General features: G+C 41.0%; 1 protein-coding gene across 1 annotated transcript in view; it reads left to right on the top strand.

Moving 5' to 3' along the window:
• Positions 1-5,065: 5,065 nt before the first annotated feature.
• Positions 5,066-21,997, top strand: part of Muc16 (mucin 16, cell surface associated) — a 185,925-nt gene continuing 168,993 nt past the window's right edge. Inside the window, exons 1-3 of the mRNA XM_042054693.1 lie at positions 5,066-5,263; positions 6,505-6,592; positions 14,296-21,201. Coding sequence (XP_041910627.1) covers positions 5,066-5,263; positions 6,505-6,592; positions 14,296-21,201 — 7,192 coding nt within the window. The remainder of the gene's footprint in view (positions 5,264-6,504; positions 6,593-14,295; positions 21,202-21,997) is intronic.

Genomic DNA, 21,997 nt, shown 5'->3' with positions numbered 1-21,997 from the left:
ACCCGGCCACTGGCTAGCTTTACACCCGAAATAATTACACGGAAACTGTATTCTTTTAAAACACTGCCTGGCCCATAGTTTTAGCCTCTTATTGGTTAATTCTCACATCTTCCTTTAACCCATATTTAGTAATCTGGGTAGCACCACGAGGTGTGGCTTACCAGGAGAGATCTTAACCTGCGTCCATCTCGGAGAGGAGCAGCATGGAGACTCACTATGGCGACTGCCTGAAGCGTCTCCCCAACTCTACTTCCTTGTTCACACAATTCTGTTCTGTCTACTCCACCTACCTAATTTTCTGTCTCTTAAAGGGCCAAGGCAGTTTTCTTTATTAATTAACCAATGAAAGAAACATAGACAGATAACTCTCCTCCATCATTTCCCCTTTTTCTGTTTAAACAAAAAAGAAAGGCTTTAACTTTAACATAGCAAAATTACATATAACAAAACAGTTATCAAGCAAGTATTACAGTTATAATATTTAAATCTATTTTATCTTTTATCATAACTAAGGAAATCTATAACTATCTATTTATTTTTTAACTCCATCAAAGACTCCAGAAGGATATAATATTACCTAAGTAAACAAGTCATTTGTAACTTTTAAACTCTAGAAATGACAGAGACAACTCGCTGCCTAGACAGTCACCCAAAGTTCCTCTGTACCGTTGGGGCATCCATCTTTAGCCTTTAGGCCCATAGTGTCCAGCAGACTTTTTCATGAAGCAGGAAATTCCAAAGACAGTTTAGTCACTTTTTGTTGTGTCCTGTAGAACATCTCGCAGACTCTTTCATGAATCAGGAACACCGAAAGACCATCTCACCTTTAGGCAAGTTTAGCAGTCCTCTCTCTGTGGGTTTTTTGTGTCCAGTTTATGGAACAGTCCAGCCAAGAGCAGTTTTTTGCCCAAATGGCTAACAAACTCCATAAGTAGCCTCTTTGATGCCCATCTTCCTCTCGAAGTAGATTGGTGCTGCCAGGAGCAGACGTGTCTCATTGTCATGAAAAACCCTAAGTTATTAAAACATTAAATGCCATATTCTGCAGTCTTTGAAAGATATGAAGAATGTCTATCTAACTGAAATATATCTCTACATATCTAGAAAATCTAATAACATGACTACAAGCTTAACTATTATCAATGATTATCCATTAACAATCTATATTTCCTAATTATACATTACATTTTAAAATGAACTACACAATTACAATACCTTAATCAAGATCAGAAATACATATACATATAACAAATTGACCTTAAAATCCATACCAATGCAAATTATTCATATCTATATCATCTCCCCCTTTAAATGTAAAAGAACATTTATAAACAATATTTGGGAAAATGGGCACAGTTATTTCTCTCCAAACTGTTTTTTGCTGAATGGGGGCGTTGTTATTTAGGTCTTTTATGGTATAACCTGTCTGTTAGGTTTATCTCAGTCGGCAGTTGAGCGAAGTAATTTTTTGAGGGTGTTTATAGCAACCTTTTAGGAGGGCGTGGTCTATCATACCATATTGGAATAGAAGCAATCCATAGAGTCTCATCTTTTGTGAAAACAAAAGAAGAAACTCTTTTTTAAAGCATCATGTTTTTAGATCCAAATCCTGAAGTCATACCATTAAGATGTCCATTTTGGTCTAGACTGTCAGCCCATATAATGAAATGTCTCTCTGTATTTAGCTCCTTTACAGTCAAAAATTTTAAAGAAAACACAATAAAATATGTAATCCAGACTCTCTGTGAATTTTTTATTTTTACGTGGCTTATTTTTACTCTATCATTTACTTTATTTTGTCTCTTTAAACATTTTATCCTTTTTTTTAAAGGCATTAACTTTATTTTTTATATTTGTTTTTAAGCCTACATGAGCCATTTAAAGGCCTTTTATGTCTGAATCTTTTTTATTGTGAATCTGTAATTTTTTAATATCCAGGAGCATTTTTTAAAAGGTTAACCATTTTTTAAAAACTTAAGTTGCGCCAGGTAGAGGTAATATGGTACCGCCTGTTTACAGCCAAGTCTAACCTTAACTGCACTGTTATTATGGTAATTACGATAGATCTGCCTGAGGTCAGCACAGTTTAGCATGGTGGAGCAGAGCCAGAGCTGCTACTGTCTCAGAGCATGGTCTCAGAGTACTTTTTTTTTGATCCCCAGCGGGCACACAAACATCCAGTCCATAAAAGCCATTGAAATGTTTTATAGCCAGAGTTTGTATTGGCGGCACAGCACCAGGAAGCCGCATTTTAAAATAACTCAGCTTTTTTTTTTTTTTTTTTTTGTCGCTATTGCAGAAACAGGAGATCTCTCTACAGCATGTCCAGGCAAACAGCAAAAAGCTGTGTTAAACTCTCTCTCTCCTTTATTTAAAGCCCTCTCAGGTTTTTAAGTGGATTTAGGCCCCACATTGGGCGCCAATCTGTAGTGGGAAGCAGCGGGACTGCGTCTCGCCACCCGGCCACCGGCTAGCTTTACACCCGAAATAATTACACGGAAACTGTATTCTTTTAAAACACTGCCTGGCCCATAGTTTTAGCCTCTTATTGGTTAATTCTCACATCTTCCTTTAACCCATATTTAGTAATCTGGGTAACACCACGAGGTGTGGCTTACCAGGAGAGATCTTAACCTGCGTCCATCTCAGAGAGGAGCAGCATGGAGACTCCCTATGGCGACTGCCTGAAGCGTCTCCCCAACTCTACTTCCTTGTTCACACAATTCTGTTCTGTCTACTCCACCTACCTAATTTTCTGTCTCTTAAAGGGCCAAGGCAGTTTTCTTTATTAATTAACCAATAAAAAAAACATAGACAGATAACTCTCCTCCATCACTGTGGGTCCCAGGAGGGTGGGAGGCCGTGGGTGAGAGATCTCAGCAGGTTGGCAAGGCAGCTGGTCCCATGAGGAGCTTCAGCAGAGATGGATAGGCACGCCATGCAGAGTGAGTTTGGATATAGTTTATTCAGGAAAAGGGAAGAGAAAGAGGGGGGAAGGGAGAGAGAAACAGAGAAAAGGAGAGAGAGGGGGATGAGGAAGAAGAGAAGAGGCTGCAACCATCTCTTCTGAAGAGAGACTGGGGAGAAACAGAGTAGGCAGTAAATGGAAGGAGGATCTGCTTGCCTGGACAGATGAGCGAGTGAGCAGGGCTTGTCTCTCTCTTTTATATTGATTTTTATTGAGCTCTACATTTTTCTCTGCTTCCCTTCCCTGCCTCTCCTTTCCCCTTCAACCCTTTCTCAGGTCCCCATGTTCCAAATTTACTCAGGAGGTCTTGTCTTTTTCTACTTCTCATGTAGATTACATCTATGTATATCTCTCTTAGGGTCCTCATTGTTTTCTAAGTTCTCCGAGATTGTGATTTGTAGCCTGGAGGGATGGCTTAGCATTAAAGGCAAGGCTCACAACCAAAAAATATAAGGGCTTGTCTCTTAAAGGGACAGGACAAGTCAGTAGCAAGTCATAACATTCCCATCTCTTTCTTATAATAAAAAGGTGGGAAGTTAGGCACAACAGGTTAAAAGAATTGGGACGGTGGCTTCTCAAGACTGCTTCCTGCTTATTTGTGGACGTCATCTTGGGGGAGGTGTTCTAAGAAAGCTGATTATTGGTTACATCTTGGGTAGCTGTCTGGTGTTTGTGGTATGAAAATGTCCAGTGTCTCTTACACCTGCTTAAGGTATTGGTAGAACAGAGGACAAAGTTAAGTTTAGGAAAAATAATATTAGGCCCAGGGAATTGAGAGTGGTATATCTGACCTATTTAAGGTGGATCCTTTAATTCAGCTCCCTGGAACTCAAAAGATTTTTTTGGATTTTTGAAAACATAACTTTTAAACAGCAGCATAATTATACCAGAATGACTGTGACAGATATTTTTGCATAATGAAAAGTATCTTTAAGACTATGAAAGGCAGCTTGAGAGAGAATTTTGTTAACTTTTATCTTATTGAAATTTGTTTGGAGAGGTTGTCCTTTTAAACAACAAAATCTTTCAGCTGTCAAACTATATCAGAGATCTTTGAGAAGGATAAAATTTTACTTGAGTTATTGATACACAACAGAGCACTTACTTACCTAAAGCTACTCCTCAGGTTTAGCACAGGGCCTGCCAGGCTCCAGAAGATCCCGTGGACTAAGAAATCTGTTGAAAGACAAGCCTATCTTGACCTGAGCAGCTACGCTGTTGATTCCAGTGATTCTGTCCACTGTATGGAGATCTTTAGTTTAGATGAAAGGTAGTTTTGCCCAGTGGTCAGCACTTGGCAGTTAAAATGAATTTCCGATGGACATTATTCTGTGCCCATTTGTCTTCTGTCTTCTTTGGAGGAAATAGAGCGCTGCTGCTAGGAGCCAGCATGTCTCTTGTATGAAAAGTCTTTTAATAATTAAACATTTAAATGCCATATTCCCCAGATCTCTGAGCAGTTGAGAGCTGTTTATCAGTTATAGATAAGTTATAGAATCTGCCTAGAGAGCTGGCTACAAGTTTGACTGTACTGGCTTTCAACTTAATGGCTAAGACTTATACTTGTAAAAGACAGAAAGGAGAAAACAAACTGCTTCCAATAAACAGTTAACAGTAGTATTGACAATAGCAGATAACAGCTTAATATATTTTAAAGCAGAGTTAGACTCAATATATAGTATTTTTGTAAGATTTTAATACCAATTTAAAACATGAGAGTTATTTCTTTCTTGGTCTGGAATGAGATATAATGGGCAGACAATTATAACATTTAACAGTAAACAGGTGCATTTAAGTTACATGTATATACATACACACACACAGTAAACAGGAATTAGGCAAAGTGGATGCTTTTGGTGGGCCCTACCAAAGGGATGTCACTGTGCAAAGCACACATGTAACAGAGTCAGCACTGGAGGTCCAGGCAGGGAATACCTCAGTAAGGATGGTGGTACTTTGTCACCTGACCTGGCCCTCAGTTAAGATGGTGGTGAAGTTACCTGACATCAGTCAAAATGGCAGTGGTCATGTGTTATATGGAGAAGCCACATTTTTTGAGCTGCGCTTTAAATGTAATAACAAGAGAGACCTAGAGGCATGATCTGCCCTGTTGCTGAGCCACTGTGCCACAAGCCGTGGCAGGAAGCAAAAGCTGCAATTGAAAACAGCTGCCTGGCAGATCTGGCTAATCTTGTAGATTTCCACAGGACCGGCAGTAATAGAATACTACCATCAGGTGGCAGGGATAGAATAGAAGGAATGGGAGTAAGAGGGAAAAAAAGGCATTTCAGACAGGTGAGGAAGGGACTGCCCAGCGGAAGAAAAAGCAGAGCTGGCGGGACACATGATGTGGGAGAGTCTTCTGTTGGAGTTGATTTCATTGGTTAATAAAGAAACTGCCTGGCTCATTTGATAGGCTGGCCCTTAGGTGGGTGGAGTAGACAGAACAGAATGCTGGGAAGTTAGTCAGATCACATGCCTCTCCTCTCTGGGACAGATGCAGTGAAGCTTCAGCCCAAGATGGATGTATGCTAGAATCTTCCTGGTAAGACACCACTCATGGTGTTACACAGATTATTAGATATGGGTTAGTCAAGATGTGAGTAAGAGGCTGAAACTAATGGGCCAGGCAGTGTTTAAATGAATACAGTTTGTGTGTTGTTATTTTGGGGCATCAGCTAGACAGGTGCCCGGGAGCAGGGCGGCGGGAATGCAGCTCCCCACTACAGACACAGGCAGAGAATTTATAGGTAGATGGCTGATAGTTTGAGGGTTTATTCTCCATAGCTGAAAACATGAAAACAGTGCACCTCAAGGCCTTTAGAAAAATGTCTTTTGGGGGAGTTAATGAAGCCTGACTGGCTCCAGTCCAGGTGACTTGGAAACCAGAGGCTAGAGGCCATTCTGGATGGTCTCTCACAGTGGGGACCTCTTACAAGTGGACCAGAAGAAAAAAAAGAAAAGAAAAGGGAAAGAAAAGAAACATTCCTAGGGACCCCAGGTCTTAAAGCAAACGCACCGCTCAGTGTGTGCAGTGCTAGTGTGGGAGGACTACCCCAGGTAGTTTGGTCATGATTTTAGCTATGGGAACCAACCAGAGATGAATGTCAATGAAGGGCTCAACTGTAGCCATGAATGCTGGATTGGGGGCAATCCCCCCATTTCTAAGAGCACCAGAGCATTGCCGGAAGCTCAATGGCAATTCCTCGGGTTGAGAGAAATGGTTAAGCTGACTGGAAGGGGAAAATTCACCACTGAATCTGCTGGTGTGTGTAGAGGTTGGTGCTCAGGTAGAAGAAACATGAGACTGTTGTAAAGAAACCTGGTTCCCGAGCCCAGGGTTCCACATATCCCCAGCTGGCCCCCCATCAGGCAGGAGGGAACGTAGAAAGAGCCTGGCCAAGTGACAGCTTGTGAAGACTTAGACCTTTAGTAGGAAATGTATTAAATGTTGTGATAAATTTTGCTTAAGTGAATGATACAATTGAAAGCATATTTAAATTGTGCATAGACAGGCTATGTATGTAATGGTTTAGATAAAATACTGTGGTTTCTTGAGGGCCAGAGGCAGTGGGCCACGAGGGGCATCTGGGTCCCACCACCTGAGGCCTCTGTGGGTCCCAAGTGAGTAGGAGGTGGTGGGTGAGAGACCTTGGTGGATTTGCAGAGACCTCGGCAGGTTGGTGGGGCAGTTGGTCCCATGAAGAGCCCTGGCGAGTGAGAGACAGGGATGTATAGCCGAGCCATGCAGAGTGAGTTTGGATATAGTTTATTCAATAAAAGGGAAGGGGGAGGGAGGGAGAAAGGGAGGGAGAGAGGGAGGGAGGGACAGAGAAACAGAGATAGGGAGAGAGAGGGGGAAAGAGAGGGAGAGGGGGAAAGAGAGGGAGAGAGAGGGGGGAGGGGAGGGGGAAGGAGAGGGGGAGGGAGAGGGAGAGGGAGAGGGAGGATCGGGGAGAGGAGAAGAGACTGGGCAGAGAGAGGGTGCCAGAATTGCCCCAGAAAAGGAGGAGGAATGGGCAGGGATTATCTCTTAAAGGGCAAAACAGACCATTACATTGTATACAACCAGTCTCCATAGCCTTGAATTCTCTATCAATGGATTCAATCAACAGCACATATAAAGTGTTTAGGGATAAAATGCATTTATTGTAAATGAATATGGAGGATATTTCTCTTGTCATTATTGCATAATAACACAGTATAGCAACTGTTTACATTTTAGATTCTATAAATAATATAGAAATAAAATATACAGGGGGTATCTGTTGGTTCTATGAAAAAAAAACTATAGCGTTGTTAAAACTTTGTTTTTATTACTTGTTAAGTGTCCCTGTGTGTGTGTGTGTGTGTGTGTGTGTGTGTGTGTGTGTGTGTGTGTGTGCTTGCGCACGCGCGCATATAAGTGGAGTGATAACAGAATCTGGGAGATTGGATCAGATTCCCTGAAACTGGTGTCATCGGAGGTAGTAAGCTGCCTAAAGGTGGTGGCAGGAACTGAACTCAGGTCCTCTGCAAGAGCAATAAGCCTTCCTAATCACTGACCTATCAGCTATCTACCCAGTCCCCAAATTCTATACAAAGAATCTGTTGATGCTGGTATCTCTAGGAGCCACCTTAATGGGTACATACATATGTATACATAATCATGGATCACTTATTTTGTTAGTCAGTGTCTCTGTCATCACATCTATATATCATTTTAAAATGACATGAACATTTAAAATTACTCTCCTATCAATTTTAAAATATATAAGATGGCTCTGTTTTTGTTTTGTGAGAGAGGATCTTGATATATCTCTCTCAATGCATAGAGAGTCACTCTGTAGCCCAGACTACAAATTCAGGGAAATCATCCTGCCTTAGCTTTCTGAGTGCTAGGATTACATGTGTGAGTCACTGTCTTAGTTTCTTTTCTATTGCTTTGATTTGAAATCATGGCCTAGGCAACTTAATGAATGTAATTCAGAAGGTTAGAGTCCATGATGGTGTAATAAGGACATAGCAGCAGAAACAGCTGAGAGATCACTTTTTGATCTTCAATAGGAGGCAGAGAAAGCGACATTAGAAATGGTGTAAGTTTTTGGAAATATCAAAACTAGCCCCAGTGACACACCTCCTCCAATAACACCATAACTCGTCATATTTCCCAAACAGTTTTAGTAATTAGAGACTAAATATTTAAATATGAACCTATCAGTGTCATTCTCATCCAAACCATCACATTCCCTCCCCTCCATGGCCCCCGTAGAACTATGGTCATATCATAATGTAAATTGTATTTAATCCAGCTTCAAAAGTCCCCACAGTCACTCAGTCTCTACACAGTTTAGACCTCCTAAGCCTAAAGTCTCTTCTAAGATTCAAGGCAGGTTCTTAATTGTGATCTGCTATAAGATCAAAAAGCAAATTACGTATTTCCAATATACAATGGCATAGAACATACATTACCATGTCAAAAGACTGCACCTTATCATACATCTTGGGATCTTCCACACAACCAGGCTTCACTTTAACAGCTTCATGCAATGGTCTCTCAAGACCTTGTCAGGGTCTGGTGCCAGCCCGGATCCCAAATTATTTCTCCAGACCAGAAGGGAGGCATGGCAATACCATGTATAAATATGGGCCTACGGGAACTCTCTCACAACATGCCTGGCCTCAGCAGCTATCCTTAACCATGGAAGATTCTACAACCCTGTTACTCATATGCCTTCATGACTATAACTGGAAACATGTGGACAGCTTAGCCAAATTCAGCTGCCTGCTTGAGGTGGAGCTTGAGTTTGTCCGCATTAAATTGCATTTGTAGATTTCCTTTCTTGTTCCATAGGAGCACAAAATTCCTCAGGCCTTTCCTTTTTATAGGGTGAAAGCCTAGCTAAGTGGAGTCCTGTTCTCAGGGTATCTCTCCCTTTATTCCATTTTGGAACAGGCCTTTCTTTAACCTCATCTCTTACAGTACAAGCATAGGCCCCAGCACTCCCTTTCTTGGAACTGTTTTTCTTTTCAAATTATACACTTTTTTTTGGCCCCATTTGTTCTTTTTCTTGGGAAGAGTGATTACTAACAACCATACATTTGGGTAGCTATTAGACTGTCTTGAAGTCCTTGCCTTCTAGGAAATACTTTTTAATACTTTTTAATTTAGTCTGAGACAGAAAGCAGCCACATTCTTTGTCAAAATATCACAAGAATTGTCTCTAGCCTATTTGCTAATATCTTTGTAACTTCCTGAGCTCAGTCTCTCAGCAGTGCCGTCTTCCAGGCTCCTACTAGCATGCCCCATTAAGCACTGTTTTTATCAACTGCTTTCCTAGTCCAAAGTCTCGATTCCTCTCGGAAATAGCGTGGTCCGTCCTGTTAACAGCAATAGCCACTCCCGTGGGCCAGCTTTTGTCTTCATTGCTTTTTTTTTTTTTGTATACCTCTAATAAGACACCAACACCAAAGTAACTTTTAACAGAATGTGCTTAATTTGGACTGACAGTTTCAAAGATTAGAGTCCATGATGGTAGAGCAGGGGCATGGTGGCAGGAACAGTTGAAATCTTATATTTTGATCAACAAATAGGAGACAAAGAGAGGTACACTAGGATTTTAGGATTCAACTGCTTTGAAACCTCAAATCCAGCCACTAGTGATACACCTCTTCCAACAAAGTCATACCTCCTAACTATTCTCAAACAATTCCATGAATAGGGACCAAGTAGGCAAACATATATGGAGTCATTCTTTTTCAAAACCATGTATCCAGCATGCTCAGTTTTGTGCACTAGGTCTCCCAAATTTATTCTCCTCAGCTAAGTGAAATGTTGTGTCCTATGAGAAAGCTTTCAAAGATAATTTATTTTTGCTTCATTTAAAATACTGCTATATTTTATTCCATTATATCCCCTTGGGGTTATATTTATTTTATGTATGAGTGTTTGTTTGCAAGCATGTTTACATTCATGTGCCCTATGGGCATACCTGGTGCATTCAGAAGTCAAAAGAAAATATGATATCCCCTGTAACTGCAGTAAAGATGGCTGTGACCTATCATGCAGGTTCTAGAAACCAAACCCAGGTCCACTGCAAGAGCAAAAAATACTCTGAAACATTTAACCATCTCTATTGTGGCCCTGTCTTTATTCTTATTGATACTGCTTGTAACCTACTGAGTTGTTTATTTGCTTATTTCCACTGAGAGAGCTCAAGTGTTTTAGGCTGAACCAATCACATTACAGCAGGAGTTTACCAGTCACGGTACTAACAGTCATGTATATGGATCCGGATAATCATTTTAGGGGCTGAAGATCAGGGAGCTCCCCCTTGTGTTGGTAGGTGTTGGACTTCATCATAGGATCTCTACTCATTAGAAGGGAGTAGCATCCAAAGTCCTAGCTACAACAACCAGCAGTGTTTCCAGACATTTTGATCCCACATGTCTCCATCTGGCAAAACAGGAGGAAAATATGTCTCAGGAATGAGTCAGGGCAAGTGTCACTAGTTATCAATGACTAAGGGCACAGAGACACACCTCCCACACTCTCATGCTCAACAGCCTGAGGCATTCCCTTAACATTTTAGGAACCTCAACGTAAGCAACACTGGGACTCAAGACTTTAATAGAGAAAAGAGTTTCAGGATGAGCTAGCATGAATCAGAACTGGAAATTTACTAAAGATATTTCAATAAAGATTTTAAACATAAGAATCAAGAAAAAGTGAGTTACCTAGTGAAAAAAGTAAGACCTATCCACTTATGAATATAGGCTCTTTATGAGATAGTGAAAATGAAGTGTCTTATGATTGTTGATATTTTAGTGATTCTCAAGTTATATCTGGGAAGGTTACTAGGAAGTGTTTTTCTCATGCCCATCTCTGTATTTTGATACATGAGTTATAAAGTGTCTCGCATGGTGCCTTGGATATGATTATACTCTGATAAAAGTAAAACCAGGAGTCATCAGGGCTGCACAAAAGCTTAGGATATGTTTTATTGTAAATGGAGTTTCTGGTGATAATACTCGAAAAGTCTCAAGCAGTTGATAGTTCTACTGGGATTTTTCTTCATAGCTGGTTAAAGGGTTTAACCATACTCCTGAGTAAAGGATTTTCCCCCTTGTCGCTATAATTATCCCTGTCTCTTTTTTTTTCCCTCAGTGAGGACCAATCATCAACTATTTATTCTCCAAAACTTTCATAAATACCTCAATCACATTAAACAATGCTAAGTTTCTTTATCTTAGCTATCAAAGCAAGCTACAGCTCCTTCAGCTGCAGGACTATCTATAAAGACAAGCAAAAAAAATCTTTTTATAACGTTCAGAGTGTCCTAAAACTAATCTAGTCTGTAGCTTCCCTGAGATTTTTAAAGAAATGTCCACGTTTCTCACCTCTCCATTTGCACCTTTCTCTGTAACCATTAACTGCCTGTAGAGATCGAAGGATGGTGCGGCCTTTGGGCCTCTCGTAGGTTCACAAAGGAGAGGCTCTATCTGTCTCTGTTTCATGCAGGCAACCACAGCTGCTGGGAGTTTATTTGTGGTACAGTTTTGTCTTGTCCAGAAGGCACTGTTTCACCTTGATCTTTTCCAACCTCTGCTTCTTACATTCTTTCTTTCTCTTCTTTTGCAACATTTCTTGAGCTCTCAAGTGATGGTGTGTTTCATGTAGGCATTTTTTTATGACTGAGAACTCTACAAAATCTTACATTACAATTTTTCCAGTTGTGAATCTCTATATTAACTATCATCACAAAGAAGTTATCAGCGTGAAGAAGCTTCCCAAGTGAGGACTGAGAGCTGTATACTGCATACATATTTAGAAAGAAGTTTCATGTTGTATTTATTTAGCAAACTAATAGTAATAGGTTCTGCCCTAAGGACTATAAGTTTCCTGGCTATGGTTTCTTAACTAAATTTAAAAGACTAAGCATGAGTTTCCGTCTATGGAATGGGCCTTAAATCCCATTTAAAAAGATTGGTTATACTGAAAACATTTATGCCTCTATGGCATACATTAACATATCTTGCCAGACCAGATATTATTTCAGCCTACATGGTTCACATTTGGATACTTTTGTTAATGGCTTTTCTCTCCCATCAGCCTACAGAGCTAACAGAGAGAAAGCTCCTTATAGTGCTGTTATGTTTTCTTTATGTCCGATGACCAAAGTGTGTGTGTGTTTACAAAGAGGGTTTGACCTGTTAGTATGGCAAACTAGAATACCTCAAATTTTTCACAGATACATCTTCCAAAAGAAATGCTAGCTTGCAGTACAGGAAATAGTACCTTAGGAATATGTGGGCAATCTAGTCATATATTTTGTGTGTGTGTGTGTGTGTGTGTGTGTGTGTGTGTGTGTGTGTGGTGTACATGAATGTGTGTTACAGATGCACACTCCCATGCAGGCTCACAAATTGACCAGTAGAAGATGTTTCCTTACTTCCCTCCTTATTCCCATGAGATGGAGTCTGTTACTGAAACCTGAGCTCAGCTGGTCATTCAGTGAACTTGCTTGTCTCCCCAGTGTGTGTAGTTCTAGGATTACAGATGTATGCATGACCTTACCAGCTTTTGATATGGTCACTGGAATCCAAATAGGTCCTCATCCTTTTGTAGTGACTGATTTTACACACTGAGCTATTGTTTCAACTCCACGTATATCATCTTTCCCCTCTTTTCCACTTTTCATGTATGCATGTGTACATGGTGTGTCCAGGAATGTATATTCTTGTTTGGGGCATTGTGTGTGTGCATATGTGCCTGAAATTGATGTTGGGAATAGTCTTCAATCCCCTTACCACCTTATTTATAGAGAAACTCTCGCCAACGTACACGGGGGTCTTCAAAATGGCTAGTCTTCCTCAGGAGCTTTCTCTGAGGAGCCCTGGCTCTACCTTCTGGGGATAGAACTATAAGCAGTTACTGAGTTACCTCCCAGCCAAAGATGTTTCTATTTTTCTTTCTTTTTTATCTTCTTTTCCCTTTTCTCTTTTCTTTCTCTTTCTTTCTTCTTCCTTTATTCCTTTTTTTTTTTGGTGGAAGAATTAACTACATAAATATACATCCTAACAAAGTCTAATAGAAATTTCAGGCATTCATATACCATGCTATGGATTTCTTTAATTGTAGATTCAACCGGTTACAAATTGATAACTTCTTCAAACTGGTTCTTTTTTTAAAAATGTATTTACTATTTGAGAATTTTATACATGTATGCAATATATTTTTATCATATTTTTATCATATTCATCCTTCACTTCTGCCTCCAACTCTTCCCAGAATTTTCTATCATGTTCCCCCCCAACTTTATGACCTTTCCTTCAGTAAATAATAATTTGTATTACATTTACATTTATTTATTTATTTGATTGTGTGTGTGTGTGTGTGTGTGTGTGTGTGTGTGTGTGTGTGTGTGTAAGTCCCAATGTCCATGTGGCGGTCAGTGGATAATTTTCAGGAGTCAGTTTCTTCCTTCCACCATGTGCATTCTGGGAATCAAACTCGGGTTGCCGAACATGGGAACCAGTACCTTTACCTGTTGAACCATCGCTACAACCCCTCTCCTCCTCCTGCTCTTTCCTGTGCTTCTTCATTGTTTCTAATAACATATTGAGTCTAATCAATAATGGCTATAGGTGTAAGGCTGCAGAGCCAACCATCCATTGGGACATGGACAGTTCATCAGGGATCACATCTCTAAAGAGAACTAACTAGCAGTCTCTTATCCATTCACAATCAATTGTCAATAGCATTTCAGCTCCCCTACCCATGCTGGAATGTTAATTAAGTTAATATTGTACAGGTCGTGTATAAACCATTAGAATAGTCATGAGTTCATGAGATCAATGTTTCTGTATGTTCAGAAGACATTGTTTTGTAGATCTGGTTCTTATAGTCTTCTATTTACTTTTCTAGGAGGCACCCTGAGCATTGTAGAAAGGGAGGATGATTTAGAGCCGAACACTCCATAGTCATATATCCTCTGCATTTTTACCTAACTGACTTATTTTTATAGTTGTAAGACTGTAGGTTTTATGTAGAGGCTATATTTTATCCAACTTCACCTGAGAAATAATACAATTTATATAATGATTATTTTAATACATTTTTATACATTTATATTGACATATGAATAAGTGAGAAATGTTTTATCCAAGAACAACATTAAGTCCAGAATAAAATTTCTCCCACTAGATGAATGTAAAAAGATATGATTAATACAGATATCAACCATAAGTTTATTCTAATCACCTTATAAATATGTAAGAACATATAGAAGACTATTCTTGAGTGTATTATTAGATTGCAAATTTATAATTATCTATTATTTGTCAAGAGCTTACTGTGTCAAATAAACCCAAACCAACCTTGCCTTCTCATGTAGCATCAACATTACAAGAACCACATAGTTCTGGATTTATGACTTCAGGGCTCAGAGCAACACTGAAGACAAGCAGAAGAATGTTGGACATAAGCACCTCAACAGTGACCACTTCACCTTTACATTGGAGAAGCAGCATTCCTTCAAAAGGCACAAGAAACTCACAGAAAACAGTGAGCAGCATGGAAGCCACCAACTCTGCTCCCCACATATCATTTGAATCAGTTGTACCCAAAGCCACACTGTCCACATTGATACCCAAAACCACAGGGAAGAGCACTGTTTCTGCTTCAACGAATACATCCAATTCTACAAAGACTGACACACAAACTGTGACTGAGTTAGATAGTACCCTCCTGCAAGACACATCCATGGCTGTTACTATGGTGGAGACTAACACACCTGAGATGATTTCGACCACAGAGCATACTCCTAGTCTTCCTGAAGCACCCTTTACTAATTCTATTCTTGTATCCAGAACAGAACCTATGAACAGCATTTCCTATCCAAGCCCTCATCAGTCAACCAAGCCAGAAGAAACCTCCAGTGAAATTTCCACTGGACCCCCAAACTCTGTCATTGGCACTAGTCAGACAGGACATTTTGTGGGGACCTCAAACTTGGTTTCTTCCCAAGGAACACCAGAAACTTCCTCAGTGCCAGGAATGCAGTCCACTGTCTCTCAGAGTTATCCATTGATGGAGAAATCCACTCTTCTCAGCACAAGTTATGATACCCCTTCCAAGGCAAAATTCTCACCACTGGAAGGAATCAGCTCTGAATATTCTTGGGGAACTACAGTCAGAATGAGCTCTCCATCACCTGTTAATTCCACATCACAAAGGCATAGTCACTCTTTTACAGTTCCTATAAACTCACCCGTGCCTATTACTCATCATAATCCCAAGCAAGGGTGGAATACCACTTGGATACAATCTAGAACACTTGAACAAACAGATTCAACCACAAAGTATGATACTAACCATACTGAAGTGTCCAGAAATGTTTCTCTTCTTGACTCGTGGACTAGGGACATGTCTACTGTGAACACATCCCTTACAAAGCTACATGAGTCCACATCAGAAGAAACTTCCATTGGAATCACCATCAGGACTCCTGGTTCCAGCATCACCACAAAGTCACAAATGTTGGCAAATAGCCACACCGGACACTCTGTGATGACAACAAACATGATGACTTCTGAAGACACATCAACTTCTGCCTCAATTAAACACACTAACTCCAGTGGAGGACATGCATTTCCTCATTCAGAACCTATGGCACCTTCCAACAACGTTGCTTCAGTAACATTGACATCTACTCCTTGGGAAGAATCAATGTCAACAGATTTTATAACAATGCCACATGAGTCAAATTCACCTATTTCTTCCATGACAGACAGACACAAAATATTACCTACTAGTTCTCTGGCATCTGGCATCAAAATTTCCAAGAATCTAATCCCCAAAGACTTGTCCAGAAGCTCGGGACCTGGGACATCTTCAACTCCGAGCTTGAGTAGCAGTCCTCAGACAGGTTTCAACAGTGCACAATTATCCAGGGTCTCACAGATGACCACTGTTTCTACAGTCATAAAAGGAAACCACGTGAAAGATAGGAGTTCAACACCCCAGCTCAAATACGCCAAAGCTACACCAGTCTCATCTGGAAATGAATATTTCACAATATTTATGACCAAATCAGAAGGTACCACAGTTCCATCACCACAACTAATTTCCTTTGCAACTGCAGAGATTAAAAGACAGACAGCTTCCACCTTGATCTTAGCATGGAAAAATGATAGTAAATCTGAAGACACTCATACAACCAAAGGACACAATACTAGTGAGACTGATGTGCTCATTACCCCATCTCTTCCTGATTCCCAGACAGCAGGCTTGTTTGAGCCCAGCACATCCCTCTCAATGCTACATCAGTCAAAATCAAAAGGTACCTCCATTGGAATCTCCATCAGGCTCACCGGATCTATAACCACCACAGAATCAGAAGAGACAACAGCCAGTCATAGGGGACATTCTGTAGTGACATCAAACATGGGGACTTCCCAAGACACATCAACCCCTACTTCAAACACAGAGACTCAGCACAGTAGGACACAGACATTTTCACTTTCAGAATCCAGGCTTCATTCCGTCAGTCCTCCACCCCCATCATGGACTCATTCAACTTGGGAAGGGCCCATGCCTGCCAGTTCAACAAGACCTACACCTGAGGCATCCTCCCATTCTCCAGTTCCTGCTACTGTAGACAGATACAGAACCAGCTCTCCTCTTTCTGTCACCTCTCTCTTCACAGTTGCTAAGGACCCAATCCCTACCAGATTATATAAAACCTCAGGACCAACGTCTGTTTCAATACTAAGCCCCAACAGTGCCCATCTCTCCAAAGTCTTACAGACAACCTCTGTTTCCTCACTCACACAAAAGAACAGCATGGAAGATGGGACTCACATACGTCATGCCAAACACACCATCCGACCTACATCAGCTTCATGGGAAAAGGAATCTTTCACAACCATTATGCCCACCATGGAACATACCAGACTTCCACCTTCACAGCCTATCTCATCTGGAAGCACAGACATTGAGACAGGCACAGCTTCCTCCCCAAAGGCAGCACGGACAGACTTCAGTACATCTGAAGACAGAAATTCAACCATAGAGCACAATCCTAACCATAGTGAATTGCACACTAGCCCTTCTCTTTTTGAGTCTAGGACAGGAGGCCTGTCTGCTGACAGCACATTCCTGTCAGCTCCCCATCAGTCTACCTCAGAAGATACTCCCACTGGAATCTCCTCCAGTCTCCCTACCTCCTCCAGCAATAAAGAATCAAAAGAGATGACAAGCAGACCCGTGGGACATTCTCCAGTTATGGCAGACACTTTGACCTACCCAGGCACATCCAGCACTACCTCAGTCAAGGACACCCACTCCAGTGGGGTGCATACATTTCCACATGCAGAATCCATTGCTCCTTTCAACAGTCCTGCTTCAGCATCATGGACAGGTATTCCTGAGGAAGGATCCTTGTCTACAGATTCCACAACACCAGCGTCACTTTCACTGACCCCTGGTACTTCCTTGCCAGACAGACATGGTCAGTCTCCCGATTCTGTTGCCACTATTTTCACGGTTGCCAAGGATCTGTTTCCCACAGCTTCACACCCAAGTTCAGATCCCGTGACTACTTACATTTCGAACTGGAACATCTCTCAGTCAAGCTCTAACGCTGCACATGCTTCCCAAACTTCACCAATAAATAAATTTTCTTCGATCACACCAGGGTCCAATGTGGAAACTGGCAAATACACTATCACACCTACATCAATTTCATCTGAAAATAAAATTTTTCCCATGACCTTCCCCACCACTCAAGTATCCACTCTTTCACCTACACGGTCAGTATCATTTGAATGTGAAAATATTGGGACACAGACATTTCCCCTCCTGACTATATCGACACCAGCAAGTATTCCTGAGAAGGTGTTCTCAAGCACGAATTTCATTAGCAGCCATTCTGAAGTGCCTTACAGTTCTTCTCATCCTGTATCCAGAACAGTATCCATGTCACCTGATAGCACTATACTTCCAATGCTTCAACAGTTTACATCAGAAGATATGTCCAGTAGAATTGTCTCCAAACTTTCTAGCTTTAGCATCACAGAATCAGAAGAAATATCTACCAGCCAGCTTGGGGATTCTGAAGTGAGATCAAATATGGGCCTGTCCCTGGAAACATCACCCATGTCTTCAGTGTCTGATGATCTCAATAGTTTAGCTCCAGTTCCCCTAGTCACAGAGACGTCCACATTTCTAAGTCAAAATCATGAAGTCCAACCAATTGCAACTTTTTCAACTCTGAAAGGAAGCCAACCTGCCGATTCTCCAAGGTATCTTGATGGGCCTACCTTAGCTTCCCCTGTTACTCCAATAAAAGAACACAGCACCCCATCTCCTAGTTCCATGATGTCTGCCTTCACACCTTCTAGGGAAGCAATCACAACTGGATTGGATATACATGATATGTCTACTTCATTTCCAAATTGGAGCAGTAGTACACATTCAAGCCCAGAGACTTCACAGGTCACCAAATTCTCAGAGATAAGCTCTTCTTCCTCTGTAAAACCCAGTAGTTCCATACCCCAACCCAAATCCTCTGTCAGTCCTGCATCAGTTTCATCTAAAACTGCATTTTCAACCTTGTTTCAGCACCCACTGGTGGATACTACAGTTTCTATTTCAGAGGCTCACACAACTTCTTCCCCAAGCCAATCACTCCCACAAACTACCATTCTTGAAGAGACCAGAACTGCCACAACACACAATACTGTTACTTCTCAGTTGCCCCCTAGCATGTCTGCTGACCTCTCCATTTCAGAGACCATTACAGCTGGCAGACTCTCCACGAGAATCTCTCCTTTCTCAGCATCAGAAGACATCACCACCGGAAGCATTCTCAGCCACATTACCTATCCTAGCACAAAAAAACACATAGAGTTAACCTCCATCTTGGAGGCAGATAATTCTGGGTCTTTATTATATGGTGCCCTGTCTAGGGACACTACAACCACTGTTTCTGTGGTAAAGTTTTCTTCACCTGAGCCTCAGACATCTCCATATTTAGCAATGATATCTGAATCCAGGGGTTCTGAGGAACAGTCTTTACTCAATGACAAACACATCTCTTCAGATTCAACATCAACTGTGACTGAGAAAACCACACCGCCTGTTACTTCTACTTCACAAGTACAAAATGACACTTCCCTTGGCTTTGTGGCTTCTATTCAAGAAACAACCTCAACTGGAAAAGATGAAAATGTACATTCTGGGAGCACTTCAATCCAAGGCCTGGATACCACAGGGCTATCAGTTCCAGGTCCTTCATATAACATAAGAAACCCCACAGCAGGTCACATTCCCTCAAAAAACCTAGGAAACGGAATAGAAACTGATAGTCCTGGAGCACATTCCCAAGGCACTGTCTTAGTTAATTCCATCCCATCAAGAATAACAACTGTTATGATGACCCTGCAAAGCAATTGGCACACAGCCCTTTCCACATCAATGCCCGTATCTAAACCTGCACATACAGAAACTCAAAGAACTTTCCCCCTAACTTCAATAGAACAGGAAATCAACATGTCTGAAGATACTAACTTGATGACAAAACGTAGCTCTGATCTTTTCACAGTGCCCACTAGGACTTTCACTGGGCTTTCAAGAACAGAAGTCAACATGCCTGATAGGACATCTATTTCAAGCTCTGGATCCTTCCCGAAGACAGCAGACATCTCAATGGGAAATACTTCCAATATCTCTACTCTTTCCTTCCCAAACATTGACCACAGTCAAGTAATTAATGCTGCAGAATCATCCAAGGTCACCATTCTTTGGAGCACATCAGTAACTACTGATGATACAGGGGACCTCTCTACTGTAACTCAGACAGTTCTGCACCCAGATTTTATAACTCATTCCACCAGTTCTGAGCCACTGTCACAGACAGACTCCCCAGTCCATGAAGCAACCCTCTCTGTGAAGTCTGTAGAAATACCTTTGACAACATCATCTTTTCTTGCTACTTCCTCATCAGAAGGACAAAGTCTCACCTCTCTTGCTTATGGGGTCCCCACATTCTCCTCTGGGGAAAGAATTCCAAAGGAATTGGACTCAAACTTAGATTCTTTTACGACACCATTTCCAAGCTGGAGATACAGTGAGTTAGTCAATTCAAAGGACACCAGAACCTCACAAACATCTTACATTTTGAACATAACTGAAGCAACCAGTGTGGACATAACCTCTCCTGGACCCCAGTTCCAAAACACTGCGTCATCTAAGGCTGTGCTCCCAGATGGCACTGTCTCTTCCCTTTTGTCATTGCTAACAAAGACTCCACCTTCTTCTGCTTCCTCTCTACCACCACAGAGCTCAAGCTCTACCTCTTTTCCTGAGACTTCATTCCACACCTCTGAGTTTCCTAAGACAACCGATACATTGATCAGAAGCTTGAAAACTGGACCAGGTTCACCTCCAAATTTGAGCAGCACCTCACTTGAAATATTGGGCTTACCTGAAGTTACTACTGATATAGAAAATTTTCATTCTTCCTCAAAATTCAAAGTAGCCAATATGGAGGCTGTCAGTACAGGGCATGAGCTAAGTTCCTCTGTACTGATACCCTGGGAATCATCCAAGGATGCCTACACAGTTGGTACCTCTTCCTCCACATCATTGCCTGCCTATTTAGAGACTACAAGATCTGATGCTGAACAATTTTTCCATTTGACTTCTGGATTGAGAGATACTAGCCTGTCTCTACAAACAAGCATGCCTTCATCTCCTATGTCCACTCCCATTTTGCCAAGTTCTGAGACTGCTGTCACTTCTGCTAGGAATATATCAACTCCATATCAGACTCAATCTTCACAGTTTACTGAAGTTCCAGTAGAAAGAGTCACCATCTTACATTCTTCATCTATTACTAAGTCTACTGGGGTAACATCCTTCCCAGAATCCAATTTTACTGTGCCCACACCAGAAAGTACTCATGTTCCAAGAACTGATATGCCACCTGCAGATGAGATAACTTCAGATGAAACAACCCTTTCTGCAGCAGAAGATATGGCTTCATTTGCCACAACCAGCATTCCAAAAGGCAGTTCACTTGTGACTTCTAACAGTCCTCATTCAATAACAAAGTCAAGCCATCGTGATGATTTGGTGACCACCACTGTAAAAGAATTACCTTCTTCAACTTCTACATCACTGCCCTTTCCTGTTTCCAGTAGCTCTGACTTTCCAGCCAGCCCAGCTCTGCACAAGACTACTCCTTCAGGTAAATTACAAACAGAAGATAACAGTGTTGTTAAAATGAGTGGCATCTCTCCAGATTCTATGGTTATGTTTAGAACCTTGAAGCCCAGAACTCATTCTGGCAAGACATATTTATCACCATTCTTGAGAAACATAATGACTGCGAGTTCTGATTTGGGAAGGGTGACAGTGCTTTCCAAGTTCCTACACATGCAACCAGCTTGAGAAGTAGGAACCTGCTGTCCCCACATTTCCATTCACAGATTGAGGAGGACCGGAGGCAACAGCCCTTTCCTAGGATGGAGAAAGAAAATTTGTAGTTAATTATCACAGTCACATTATCTATCGTTACTCCAGTTAACATTATTAAATCATATAAATTGTACAAATTAGTGAATTTCATTCTGGTATGCTCCTACATGCTTAAATAATGCTCTCATCCCCCACTTCCTACTATGAACTTTTCTCACTTTCTTCTCTACCTTCCATATTCCTTCCACTTCCTTTGTAGTCAGTTTTATACTTTTAGGGTTTTTGTATGTTCGTCTGTTGCCACATGACATAAAATCTAGGGTATTTATTTTTCTGTCTGCCTATTATTAATATGCTTATATCTAGCTCCTACAAATTATGGCTGAGCTAAACTCTATTTTATATGCTGTACAACTTCAAATTCATTCAACTGTTTAAAAGCATGAATCCTGTTTTGTGTGTTATTATACATGACACCTAGTACCTTGCACATGTAAAATAAATGCTATATAGATGATCTATACCCTCTAATACCATACTATAAATTTATTTAGCAAACTTTGGTT

The sequence above is a fragment of the Arvicola amphibius genome, chromosome 3 (genome assembly GCF_903992535.2).
Source record: "Arvicola amphibius chromosome 3, mArvAmp1.2, whole genome shotgun sequence".
In the NCBI taxonomy this organism is placed as follows: domain Eukaryota; kingdom Metazoa; phylum Chordata; class Mammalia; order Rodentia; family Cricetidae; genus Arvicola; species Arvicola amphibius.
The sequence above is the reverse complement of the archived record's forward strand: the minus strand, read 5'-3'. Positions and strand labels throughout refer to the sequence as shown.